Source organism: Leptopilina boulardi, unplaced genomic scaffold, assembly GCF_019393585.1.
Source record: "Leptopilina boulardi isolate dan_hultmark-lab unplaced genomic scaffold, ZJU_Lbou_2.1 LbouV2_347, whole genome shotgun sequence".
Classification (NCBI taxonomy): Eukaryota; Metazoa; Arthropoda; class Insecta; order Hymenoptera; family Figitidae; genus Leptopilina; species Leptopilina boulardi.
In genome coordinates this window covers 471,028-485,795 of record NW_026137915.1, presented here as the reverse complement: position 1 = coordinate 485,795, position 14,768 = coordinate 471,028, and the positions used below count along the sequence as shown (strand labels likewise).

The 14,768-nt window shown below is 30.7% G+C and overlaps 1 protein-coding gene across 1 annotated transcript in view; it reads right to left on the bottom strand.

Annotated features, from left to right (window-relative positions):
* LOC127286085 (ionotropic receptor 25a-like) overlaps nucleotides 1-14,768 on the bottom strand; it is a 29,951-nt gene that overhangs the window by 5,988 nt on the left and 9,195 nt on the right. Inside the window, exon 4 of the mRNA XM_051312380.1 lies at nucleotides 204-835. Within this exon, the coding sequence (XP_051168337.1) occupies nucleotides 204-835 (632 nt within the window). The remainder of the gene's footprint in view (nucleotides 1-203; nucleotides 836-14,768) is intronic.

Below are 14,768 nucleotides of genomic sequence, written 5' to 3'. Positions count from 1 at the left end.
TTTAAAGTTTAGTATAATAAAGAAGCAGGTAATATAAACCAGGGAAGATAAAATAGCACAAAAAACAATAAAAAAATAAATTTTTAGACGTAACAACATCTTACTTATTTTTAGTATATATTGAAAAAATAAAATAGCAGTCATATGTACGAATATACAAATCGAAAATAAAAAAAAATAACCATTTATCATAATTTACATACCATTATGCTCTTCACAAGTTATCTGTTCCCGTATCTCAGGCCATTTTCCAGTATCTATAGCTGCTTTCATTCCCAAAATTGCAATTTGTGTCAAATCGTAGTAAAAGGCGGAGCTGATTAGTGGCTTTGGCAGATTTTTCGAATTTATTTTAGCTAACCGTGATTCATTGTATACCGGCTTGATGAAGATTAGCGAAACATTGTTCCTATCGCAGACTGGTGTAAATTCATCTAGCGTTATCATGTACCATGAGTAAAAGCGACCAGTGTAGTTTTGTGACTCTGCGATTTTTAAAGCCATGCAAATTGTCTCTTCATTGCCCATAATGAAGAAATGAACAATGTCCAAATCTCGGAGTCTTACTATTTGTTTCCGTGCCATTTCTTCGTTATTTTCGATGTTCACCATTACGTGACGTGTTGGAACATTCAACAGAAGACTTTTGTACTTATGATCCACCATGAAATCATCGGTGAAAAGAATCATTGCATTGTCAATTGATTTATTGGTTTCTGTTGTGGTCTCAATTGATAATAGGCAAATTTGCCTTATAATATCCGGAACGAGATCAGCTGGCGGCATCACTTGAATCAAATACCCTCTCTGATCTTCTGTTAGATCTCTCCATCCTCTATTGTATTTTAAAATTTTAAATATATAAAACGTCTACTTAAAATGTTTTTGTTTGTATCTTAACTTTTTCTATGTGCTAAAATGACGGAATCACATTTTGGCATTGGTTAAAATTCCTAACTGATTTGGATTACATTAGGCCAAATTCATTGGAATTAAGACCAAACAAAAGACCCTAATGAGTTATTTATAAAAATGCAAACAGTATTAAATAGGAATTTTTATATTTCAATTTAGAGAATTTTAGATTAAAATTTATTAAATTAAAAATTTTCCTTCTACAATATTTGGAGACAAACAGGAACTATTAATATATAATATATATAAATTATGACTTACACTAAGATATACATTTAAATTTATCGTTTACCTTGTAAAAAAGAACTCTCAACATAAGATTATTCCTCTAATTATTTTGTGACTCCTTATTATATATGGTCACTTAATCCTTTCTTTCACATGAATCTTTTTTATAAAAAAAGTTGTATATCAGAATCCAGGATTCCGTATACCAACTCCCAAGTTGTGTAAGAATTATATTTCGATGAATCTTGAGAGACTATGCGCGTTTATGTAGGCAATTTGTATGGTAGCATTTGGCGACGGATTTCGGGGAACTAGGTTCTCGGTTCGTGAAAAAACGTTTTGGTTCGGAGAAAAGCCTTATTGGGGGAGAATGCCACTGTGTTAATAAAATGATCGCCCTTCTGAGTCTCTTCCTCACTTATTCGAAAAATTATATTGGGTATTTCCGCGCCACGCTACGATGTGCAACGCCGATGACCTCGAGGTAACAGTCCAATAGTTATTGTTTCTTTTAATGATTAAATTAAATGTTTTATTTCTATTATAATTTGCAAAATTTTATATTCTTTAGTGTGGCGTTAATTATTAATTTATTGTGGGTAAATAAATTCATTGTTGAATCCTGGGAGAGACTCATAAGGGTGTAATCCAAGTCTATTGAGCATAATCAGCTTTAACAAAAAATAGGGTCAACAATTTATCTAAATAAGTGGCCAAGGGCTACGCCAAGGATTCGCTGGAACCTTAAGTACAATGGCTATTTTGGCCTTCAATTACTGACGCCGTCTCCGAGCCTGGACCGAACCATGCTGTTGAGAATTCTCCAGAAAGTAAGCGATAAGTAGATAATTCTTGATTTTATTTATCCACATTTGTTTTGATCATTTAATTATATTTTTTATTTTATATATTAATTCTACCAATTTTGTTAAAAAAAATTGTATTTCGTTCTATTTATTTTATTGTGATATATTGGAGTAAATGGGTGTGAATGTGACGTGATCAAAATTCATTTTATATCAACGGCAAGATTTATTTATATTTTTATGACTTATCAATTAGTTTTATTACTTATTTTTTATAATTTACTATTATTTTGAATCATCTCGTGTATTTATTTTTATAAATTTTGTTTCTTAATGGGAGATAACGGTAATTTTGAAGTTGTTTTCAAAGATTTTTTTTATAGTAAAAAAATTTTTTATTAGTTAAAATTTTTTTTATGATAGAATATATATTTTAAAAAGTTTAAAACAATTTTTGTTTTTTTAAACAATCCAATAAAAAATGGCTGCCGAATGTGGTACATTTTAAAAGTTTGTCATACTTTTTCTCTGAAATAGTTAATCTAAAATGAAAAAAACAAAATTCTCTTAATTTATACTATTTTGGCTATCGTATAAACTAAAATGAGAAATATTTTTTAAAAAAGGAACGATTGGCAGACTTTTTTCATTTTTCGACAACAATTTTGCAACTTAAATTGTTTATAAGTTTTAAAAATATTAATGGATTTTAAAAATTCTAGTTTACACGAAAACTACAGATGCAAGGAACATACTGTCCAGATTTGAAGTTAATTAGTTGAATAGTTTTAAAATGAGAGTGTGACAAAGTTGAAAATGTTCAGTTTTGAGAAAGACGTGTTTAAAGTTTTTTAAGTAGAAATTAAACAAAAAAGTGATTCTTACTTAATCGGCGATACCGACTCGATACACAGATGCTTCTTTGGCTTCTAAAAAATTATTTTTAAGTAATCTAATGCCAGTCAAGTAGCAGTGAGTGCCTCTAGGCCATTTACTGATACCCGACCGGTATAAACGCGTGCGTTCGCGCGTACGGTGAGTTGTTGCATGTTGCTACTCAATTTATATCAGTTCTAGACCTTGGAAATAATTTAAACTAATTTTTCCGTGTTCTTAAATAGTTATACTAACCAAAAATGAATAAAAATAATTTACATTTTTTGAAAAAAATCACCGTAATCTCCCCTTAATATTATATGCGTTGCAAAATTAATTTTATTTAGACAAGATGAAATGAATCTCAAACATATATATGATGATCTTTTTTGCATTCTTTGAAGAAACAACGTGAATTTTTCACATGTAGAAAATTTGCGAAAGCAAAAAAATATTTTGGGTGAAATTGCTAAACCAAGTAATGCGATTCGACGCAAATATAAATTGATTCAATTAGGTAAAGAAGAAATTGAACAATCACTAAATAATACATTTAAACCAATAGTGACTCCAATTCAAAAATTAGCTGACGAATTTAAAGTAGTTAAAAATAATATCCACCGAAACAAAAAAAGAAATACAAAATGAACAAGGATTGAAAGAAGAATTGAAAGAAATAGACATTTCTGACATAAGTTAAAATAACATTGATGATAATGACATGTCATTTAAAACTGCATCTTTAGACAAAAGCATAAATAGTTCAAAAACTATAAATTCAACAGATAGTGTGAAGGAAACAATTATAAGTGATTATTTCCATTTATTAAACAAAAAGAAAAAAGATTTAGATAGTATATATGGTGTTCGAAAATTAGCTAAAGGAAGGTTCATGATTGGTGAATCACCTATAAGTTTTCAAGAAAATAATATCATAACAAACAAGTCAATTTATCCAGCAACGAGGGGTTTACTTGAACTTTTATTTTAAAAAAATACCAAAAGAAAATTTTATTAGTTTATATGATCTAGAAAATTGTGTAAATATTGTTATTTCAACTAATGAGCACAAAAATATATTATAAATCTGAAGAAAATATTCGGGAAAATAAAAGTTTTATATTTCAAAATTTTATTGCAAAAAAATTATCATCTCCAAAAACCTGAAAAAAGAGACTTGGTGGAAGACTAATACCAGAGTATATGATTGACAAAAAAATGCAAATATTGACTTAATTTATTAGGATGATCCAAATGAATTGGTAGACCGCTTGCGATTACTTTTAGCTTCTCAAACTGCAGGAAATCCTAGTCATAATAATGAAATTATATCTATAATTAAGGAATTACGTGAAGCGAGAATTATTTATTAACTCAGTTTTATGTAATTCAACCTATTTTACAAGATGAGTATCGACATATTCGGTCGTCAGGTTAAGAGTACAGAAACTCTAAATCGCGGGCCTCCAAAACTTGGTTTTAAGTTTACATATGAAGGACATTTTAATGTGGAAAATAAAAAACTATGTCATGTTGCTGATGCTATTAATGAAAACGATGCAGTCAACTTGAAACTTGTTAAGAAAATTATAAAAACTGAATCAAATGACATCTATAAAGTAACAGCTATGGGATTCCTTTTAGCAACGGCGCTAAGTAGCGCATTGCATTAATTAGCACTAAAAAATTAATTTTTTTTACAGACTTATTGTATATGATAATCAAGATCAACTCCCGTTTGAATTTTGTCAAAAAAATTAATTAGTGGCGTGTAAGATAAAAAACAAAGTCTATCGGCGCTACGAGTTAGCGAATTGGTCAAGATTTTGTTCCAAATCGCTACGGTGTAATCGCTTCGGAGCGTAGCGCAAAGTCACTAGCTATAACACAAATTGAAATTCACTTAAGAGGAGAATACACTGAGTTTTTTTCAAAAAATCAAATTTTTTTTAGTTTTCGTTACCATAATTATTTAAGATGGCGGTAAAAATTGTTTACAATGTATCCAAGGGTTATAAAAGGGTTAAAATAAATGTTTATGTTAAGCATGGAGATGATTGTTCGTTTTTTTTAAATTGTAATATAAGTACAGTACTGTACTGTACTGTACTGTACTGTACTGTACTGTACTGTACTGTACTGTACTGTACTGTACTGTACTGTACTGTACTGTACTGTACTGTACTGTACTGTACTGTACTGTACTGTACTGTACTGTACTGTACTGTACTGTACTGTACTGTACTGTACTGTACTGTACTGTACTGTACTGTACTGTACTGTACTGTACTGTACTGTACTGTACTGTACTGTACTGTACTGTACTGTACTGTACTGTACTGTACTGTACTGTACTGTACTGTACTGTACTGTACTGTACTGTACTGTACTGTACTGTACTGTACTGTACTGTACTGTACTGTACTGTACTGTACTGTACTGTACTGTACTGTACTGTACTGTACTGTACTGTACTGTACTGTACTGTACTGTACTGTACTGTACTGTACTGTACTGTACTGTACTGTACTGTACTGTACTGTACTGTACTGTACTGTACTGTACTGTACTGTACTGTACTGTACTGTACTGTACTGTACTGTACTGTACTGTACTGTACTGTACTGTACTGTACTGTACTGTACTGTACTGTACTGTACTGTACTGTACTGTACTGTACTGTACTGTACTGTACTGTACTGTACTGTACTGTGTTGTACTACCCTGTTTTTAAGTTGTTTTTTAATTAGAAGAATCCGTAGAGTAGCTAAGCGTAGCGTAGCACTACTTAGCGCCGTTGCTAAACGGAATCCCATAGCAGGAGTGGCATTACAAATAGCGACAGCGCTACTAAGATTTCGCTACGTAGCGATTCAAAGCTACATTCACTTTAAAAAATTTTCTAGCTATCGGGTGACTTAAAAAAATGGTATTATTTTGATACATTTAGGTTGGTACAATTGTTTTTCTGTGTATTTTTTTCTCATATTTGCTTTATTTTATAATTTAACAATTTTTTTTTTAGAATCAAGAATGTATCAAATTCATAAAGATTTCCCACGATGAAGAAATGAAGCAATTAAAAGAAGTATCTAAAAGGCTGACAAATTTTTCAAGTGTAACACTTCAAATCTCAAAAGTTATAAAAAGGCAATTCGAGGCGATGATAATTATTAATATTATTATATTAACACTTTAATTTACAATTTCTATCCTTACAAAAAATCAAGAAAATAATTCAACTTTATCCAATAATAATAAACTATTTACTTTTCTTTTTTATATTAATAATTAAATATTTATTGCATTTATATTTATTATCTTTTTTATAGGATTAAAAGTTCCTATTAGACATTGTCTAAAATGGGAAAAAAATTTAATTAAAAAAATTTTGAAGATATAACCTCAGAAATAGAATTTTTGTTCTCACGCAAGGGTTTACTAAAAAAATGTATAGGGCATTTTTTGTGAGTTAAAGAGTTTTTCAAAAAATGAAACTTTAAATTAATTTAATTAAAAAAATTTATCAATTTTTAAATTTAGGCTGGTAAAGATTATCCTAATTTAAAATTTTTATTTATTAAATTAAATTAAAAAAATTTATTTCCCTTTATAAATTATTTTAACATTAAACTAGATAATTTACTTTTAAAGTTGTTATTTATTAAATTAATAGTTTAATTAATTAATTAATTAATTAATTAATAATTAATATTAAATTAATTATTTTATTTGAAACTAACAGTTGGTAAACATGAAGTTAGAGAATTGATTTCACCTTCATGTTGTATTTGTTTGCTACGTAGATAAAATATTTTAGGAAATTGACATGAATTCTATGGGTGTTTTCGGCATTCACTCAGAGTTAACTCTAGAGTTAGCAGTGGTGCTCAAATGTAAATTTTGATTTTCAGTTCGTCTGTTGGTTGTGAACGTTGTTGATTGGCAATTTGGCATAGACGATTCATTTTGATTGGCGCAGGGTTTGCAATTGTAACAATATGTGAAACGGGCCTTTTATTCTAGTAATGTAATGTTAAAATAAAATTTTTTGTTTTTAGATTTCATAAAAGTCCCCAAAAATTTATTATTAGATGACCCAGAGTTAACTCTGTTTTCTTGCGAGAGTAAAGAAAAAGGGTCAGTCCTAACCTTTAATGGCCGACAAAATTTGTGAACGGATTGTTTGTTTGAAAAGTGTAAATTGAAACATAATAATTTATTTTTATTAAAAATTATTTTAACTTTTTATTTATAAAAAGCAACTTTAATTAAAATAAATAATCTAGTTTCTTAAACAATTCAGATTAATTAAAGTTAGGGAAATAATGAAAAATTTGAAAATTATAAACTTTAAAAAAATAACACGTTTATGGGTAGCAAAAATATGTTCCATTTTTAAATGAAAAACAAAAAATACGTATAAATTAAAAAAAAGTAAGCAAACAAGGACAACTAACTTCAAACTCAGGGTGATGAAAACAGAAAATCAATTATTTTATTTGGGTAAATAAATTTTCAAAGATAATATCATTGAGCACCACTGTTAACTCTAGAGTTAACTCTGAGTGAATGCCGAAAACACCCTATGTCAATGTCCTTATTTAGAGGGGTTATGTTTATAGTTTCTTCTAAATTAGTTATAAGTTATGGATTGACATTTTAAGTGATTTAATATCTTTATATAATAATAATAAACATCGTACTATTAAAATGAAACCAAAAGATGTAAATAATGAAAATGAGAGACATTTATTGTTGAATATTTTTCAAAAAAATGTTACAATTAATAGACAATTAAGGAAATTTCAAGTTGGAGATAAAGTTCGTATAAGTAAATTTAAACATATGTTTGAAAAAGGTTATATTCCAAATTGAACAATAGAAATATTTACTGTTAGACATGTAAAAAATACGAATCCAGGAGTGGGATTACGAATAGCAAAAGCGCTACGAAGATTTCGCTACGTAGCGATTTGAAGCTACATTCACTTAAAAAATTTTTTTAGTAAATGGGTGACTCAAGAAAATTGTATAAGTTTCATAGATTTAGATTAGTACAATTATTGTGCTTCGCTGGTAAAATTCAAAGATAGAAATTATATTATGAGTACTTTTTTAAAGCGGAAAGTATGAAGTTAAAAATTATGCATTCAAGTTAAATTTATTCAAATAACACAGGCACACAAAAAGTAAAATGTGGTTTGGCCGAGACACTACACTAGTCTAATTACATGTATTTTTTCACGCTGAATCCGAATTCGAAGTCAGAATTGACAGATTGGCTCAAATTTTGAAGATAATTGCAAAAAACTGATTTTGAATATTTTGAGTTTTTTGTTACTTGCGTTTTTTTGCAATTATCTCAAAAATTTCAGCGAATCTAACAATTCTGACTTTGGATTCGGATTCAGCGGCAAAAAATACATGGAATTACACTATGGCAGTGACATTCAAAAATTTTTTAACTTTTTGATTTTATTTTTCTTTCTGAGCAGTTTTTTGAGTTTATCTCAAAAATAAAAGCCAATCTGATAATTCTTACTTCGGATTCGGATTCAGCGTGAAAAAATACATGGAAATAGACTAGTGTAGTGTCTCGGCCAAACAGCTTTTTATTTTTTGTGTGCCTGTGTAATCAAAATATTTAATCAAATAATTTTTTGTAAATTATTTTATTGAAAAAAGTAACAGTTGACAAACATGAAGTTAGAGAATTGTTTCCACTTTCGTGTAGTTTTGGTTTGCTACGTAGATAAAATCTTTTAGGAAATTGACATGAATTCTATGTCAAAGGTCTTATCCAGTGAGGTTATGTTTATATTTTCTTTGGAATAACGATCTTGCAGTTTAAGTTTTGAAAAAACTGGTAATGCTATTTTATTTTGGACACCATTTAGAACAAATTTTACTAAAAATATGTAAGTTTTTAACTCTAAATAGCGAAAAGCGCTACATAGCGACTAGCGCTATTTGTAATCCTACTGCAGTAACATATTTTTTAAAAGATTATTAGGAAAATCCAATCAGTGGATGTTTTAACGAGCAAGAACTTTCTAATGTTAAATATTCTGATATTTATTTAGTTGAAAAAATACATAAAATGCGAGGTTCTTAATTATTTATAAAATGGTTAGGTTTTGATAGTACACACAACAGTTGGGTAAATGAATCTGACATGTAATAATTTTTCATTTATAATAAAAGCATATTTATTTCTAAGTACAATTTGTTCACATTATATTAATGTAGATCTAATTTCATTAATCTTAGGAATCATTTCACACAATATTTTACATAAGTTTTTTAAATCAAAAGTAATAATATCAATAAATAATGGCTTAAATTCTAAACATGTAAAATCATATTATTTTCTTTCCACTTTTATAATTAACTTTTTATAATTTTTTTGAATAAAATTTTCAATTTTTTTTTCACTGAAAACATTTTTATGCCACAAAACTTCTGTAATAAATTTCACAATTAAATTACACATTTTCTTCAAGCGTATAGAAGATAAATCTTCAAATCGATGATCAACACAAGAAACAAGATCTTCCAAAAATTTAAAAGATGATTTTTTCATAATAAATGGATAACATGATTTTTCATTTTTTCTATCTTCCAGGGCAACTGTATTTGCCTTTAAAAGAACTCCAAAACGTATTTGAAAATTTCTAAACTTAATAATATCCGTCGAGGTTTTATTTCCATTTGTGACGGGTTTAAATAAAACACGTTACAAAACAATTTAAATTTGCTTATCCGTAGATTAAGTATTTATTTTAATTGAGTTACTCAGCTTTTACATCAAGTTCGTAAACTTAACATTAAAAAGGTTCCTATTTAAAAGAGGGCTCGGAGACAACTGCCCTACGCTTCTGGACCATTCCTTGGGGTAGCCAAAGGTCCAAGGAATGGTGTCCTTGAAAAGAAGGGGAGGAAAAAGGAAAGTTAGTTTCACTAAGGAAAGGAAAACGTATTACAAGAAAATGCGTTACACTCCCCCAGTTAGAATAAACTTAGTCTCTTAAGTTCGAAATTTTAACTCGCTTTGGTACAATTATTACTTCTTTGTCGGCAATTGTATTCTGTAGTGGTGTGTTGTGATTTTCGATAGGCGCTGTCGCTACAGGCGAATAATGCACTGTAGGCGTAGTGGTAACCGTTGTAGATACGCAAAAAAGTTTAATACATAAGTTGTTCGGTATTAGCCGTTTTATCCAATTAAAAAAACCTATTTTGTGGAAGCTATAAATAGTAATTATTCCTAAAGATAAATATCCTAGATATGTGAGTATGTCAGTGCTTGTCTCCATCCATGATCGTGCCCTCCTGCTAGATTTAAGGGCTCTTAAGGAGCTTTCCATAACATTCAAACTTTGCCGTAGCTCTTTAAAATTTTCGTGTCTCAGGGATTCTTGAATTAAAGGTAATTGGTTACTTAATATATTAATGTCTTCGGCGTTTATTTTATAAGATACATTTTTGTTAAAAGAAATGTCATTTTTCCTTACTTTTGATTTTCGTAGTTTAAAGATAGATTTCGGAGTTTGAATGGTACAGTCATTGTCACTATAGAGTAGACTTGCAAAGTTAAGCTTTATTGTTTCGGTGTTTGTTCCGCACCACACACTTAGTTCCATAGGAGTTTCAGGAACTAATATATATTGGTTTGGATCTTTCAGTGGGATGAAAACTAACTCTAAGATTCTAAATGCAGAGAACTGACATACTTTATCCGAAACATGTTTATTTTGACGTCTTAGAATGCTTGTTTCGCAAGAATGAGTTTCACTTATAAGATAGGTCGGTTGAGTTCTTTTACAGATTCGGAGTTCATTAGCTTCTTTACAAAGTTTTAGACTATCAATGTCTGAAGGTACATACATATTTTTTTCTAAGTTCGTCAATACAACTTCATGAGAAGGGATAGGAGCTATAAAACTATTTCCATGGGGAATAGGAATAGGAATGAGGTGAAAAGTTTGCAAATCTTCGTATTCTAAAATGGGAACTTTGAGTATATAAACCAATCTTTTGTTAATTATTCCAATGGTTGTTTCTGAGATATCGATAATGTGTTGATAATTATCTAAGATTAACTTAATTGGGTATTTTTGATTGTCGGATTCTTCTATGTGCCGTAATTCCTGTATTAAAATTTCTGGTGTCAAAATTTGAGGATGCACAATTCCGTGCTTGCCATCATTTATGGCATCGATAACTAGATTTAAATCTTCGCCATATTCCGCAACTGCAATTTCCATGGTAGAGATAAGACTGTTAACAATAATATTTTTCTGATTAGTATTTGTCGAGTTTATTAATTGATTTAGTTGTAAGATACGATTTTGAGATTGTTCGTTTAAGGTTTTCAAATCATGGGAGGCACTGTTTAAAAGGGTTTTTATTATCCGCGTTTGGTTTCCAATTGTTTCGGCCATGATGTTACTGTCCTTATATATTGCGTCGAATTCGTTGTTAATTATTAATAAGTCATGATCGTCTAATGTTCCGAACAAAGTTTTTGAGATTGATCCTACAAGATTTAAAATTCCTCTACGGTATCGAGACTGTCCTAATATTTGATGGAGAAGGAACTTTGAGTTTTCTAATCGACTCAGCCGGTTCTTAAGAAGAGTTAGTTCATATTTTTCTATGCAGTCTTTACATAAGTTTGAAGCATGAGAGTAAATTTCAGTGATTTCTGTAAGTCGTTTGTCAAAATTGCAGGTGTCTATTCCCAAAATTAATTTCCATGTTTCGTGGTATAATTTTGTTATACCCAGGTTTTCTGCGAATATTGTTGTATCCTCGAGTTTTCGCAGGTGAACATCGGCATGAATTCCAAATAGTAAAGTGGCCCATATTATGATCCTCATTTTCCCTGCAATTAATGATAATAAGGTTTTAATCTATTAGAATGTATCAACTGCCTCTCATTGTTAAATAGTATTTCATAATTATTGTTTGTTTTAACACTAATGACCGTGGCAGGTCCATTCCAATCCGGACTCATTTATCGTTGCATGTGCACGTTCTAAACTACCGTTACTTTGAGGGTGAAAGGTTGTTGTTTTAACATGTTTTATTCTAAACAGATTCTCGAAATTTTGTATAAGTTCTGATACAAAATTCTGGCCTTGGTCAGTTAAAATGTGTTTAGGAGATCCAAAAGTGTATATGTAATGATCGAAAAGCCCTTCAATAATGGATTCAGAAGTTGCATTCTTTAAAGGAATTAAAATAAGGTATTTTGTTAACATATCCTGAATTGACAAAATATATTCGTTTTGCTGTACAGTAACCGGAAGTGGGCCAAAGATGTCCATTGCAATTTTATCATTTGGGTTCGTAGGCTTGTCTGGTATAATGGACTCTACCTTATGCCGAATACGTTGCAACTTTTGAATTTGGCATACGTGACATTTTTTTATAAAATCAATAACTTCTGCTTCCATATTTGCCCAAGTTCCCAGTTCTCTCGCACGCATGATTGATTTGTTCTCACCAAAGTGTTGTGCCATTACTGAACCATGGCATTCCTTTAATATTTGCTGACGCTCTTCCTGAGTGAGTTCCGTGGATGAATTGAAGCAAGTGTGAAATTTTAAATTTTTGTATTTATGACATAAAAATGAAATTAGAATTTTCAGTTTAATCCTTTCAGTTGCAGTGATAGTTGGGTCATCAAAATGAAGTCGAAGAATAGTCAATTTTCGTTCTAATGCCCATTCCGCCTGTTGATTTAGAATTTGTAACCAGTCTTTTTCGTTGTACTCTGGTAGCTTTATAATATTCGGATTTAATTTTTCACGGTTCTTTGATATTTTCCTCCAGAGTTTACCTTGCGCATTCGGTTTTTCCACTTCCCGTGTCTCAGTGCGTTTATTGAACCATTTATAATAATCTTTAAATACTTGTTGTACTTCGATCGTGACGTTATCTTCGTGTTCGATTACACAGCCCCACAAAAAAAAAAGTGTCATGTACTTTTGACCGGAATACCCTAACCCTATGTATTTTGACGCGCTGAACACGAATCCGAAGTCCGTTTTGCTCCATCACGTCAGGATTTTTTTCTAACCTCAAAAAACATGTCGGATTTTGAGAAGTAGGCGATTTTTAAAAAAAATGATGTATTACCTTCAAACTTGGCATCTGGTGGTTTTTTGTGTCGCTGATTACGAATCTGAAGTTAGATTTTCAAAATCAAAAATGGCGGATCCAATATGGCGGACGAATTTTGAAAAAATTTTTAGATTTACTTCAAACTTGGTATCTAGGGGTTTTTTGGGTCGCTGATTACGAATCTGATGTCAGTTTTCAAAAATTGATAATGGCGTATCTAATGTGGCTGATAGGAGCCCATGTTGGATATGCCATTTTGAATTTTTGAAATCTGACATCAGATTCGTAATCAGTGACCCAAAAAACCCCCAGATACACTATTGCACATTAATTTTTGAAAAATTTCGTAAAATAATGTCCTCCTACCAAAAAAAAATTCAAGGGGTATTTCCCCCCCATAAATCAGCTTTTGGGGAAAATCAAAACATACGTGTCAAATTGTTTTCAAAAAACTACAAAACTGCCAAGTTACTGAAAAATCGGCGTATGGCACTTCCCTAGTGTTACTTGTCAGCAACTTAGAAAACCTGTAGATACCAAATTTCATAATAATCTGACAATTTTTTAAAAATAATTCCTTAATATTGAATCAGACATATCGAATTTCGGAAATCTGACATCAGATTCGTAATCAGCGACCCAAAAAACCCCTAGATACCAAGTTTGAAGTAAATCTTAAAATTTTTTCAAAATTCGTCCGCCATATTGGATCTGCCATTTTTGATTTTGAAAATCTAACTTCAGATTCGTAATCAGCGACACAAAAAACCCCCAGATACCAAGTTTGAAGTTAATACATCAATTTTTAAAAAAATCGCCTACTTCTCAAAATCCGACATGTTTTTTGAGGTTAGAAAAAAATGCTGACGTGAAGGAGCAAAACGGACTTCTGATTCGTGTTCAGCGCGTCAAAATACATAGGGTTAGGGTATTCCGGTCAAAAGTACATGACACTTTTTTTTTTTTGTGGGGCTGTGTTATTGGGATTTGAGCCTGGTCAACTGCATCGTTTATTAGTAATGGTTCAAAAGGACTAACATTTTCCATTCTCGGTTTTATTAGTTCTTGAGGTATTGGCGTATGCAAATCGCGATCATTATTTGTGCTTAAAATCTCGATGTCAGGCAATTCCTCTTCTAGATCGAATTCAGAATTTCGCGAATTTATTTCCTGTCTTACGTCGTCAATTGCAAAAATTCGCGAAAGAGCATCGGCTGCTGTATTTTCTGATCCTTTTTTATATTCTATTTCGTACTCATATTCTTCCATACGAAGTCGCCAATGCATTAGTCGAGAAGATGGATCTTTAACATTGAATAGCCATTTCAAAGCTTGATGATCGGTCAAGATTTTGAATTTCCGTCCAAGAAGGTATTGTCGAAGACGTTTAACTGCCCAAACAATAGCTAGTAATTCTTTTTCCGATGTAGTGTAATTAAGTTCGTGTTTATTTAAAGTTCTTGAAATATAGCAACATGGGTGTCCGTTTTGTGAGAGTATTGCACCAATACCCACGTTTGACGCATCAGTGGTTAAAACGAATTCTTTATCAAAATCAGGATAACGCAAAACTGGAGCTTGACACAGTGCTAATTTCAATTTATCGAAAGCTTCCTGGCATTTATGTGTCCATACAAAATCAGTCGAATCTTTAGTCAATTCGGTTAATGGTTTTGCAATAGTAGAGTAATTTTTGATAAATTTGCGATAGTAACCTGACAAACCAAGAAAAGATTTCACTTCCTTCGCTTTTTCTGGTTTTTTAAAGTTGGATACAGCAGATAATTTTGCGGGGTTGGGTTTTACTCC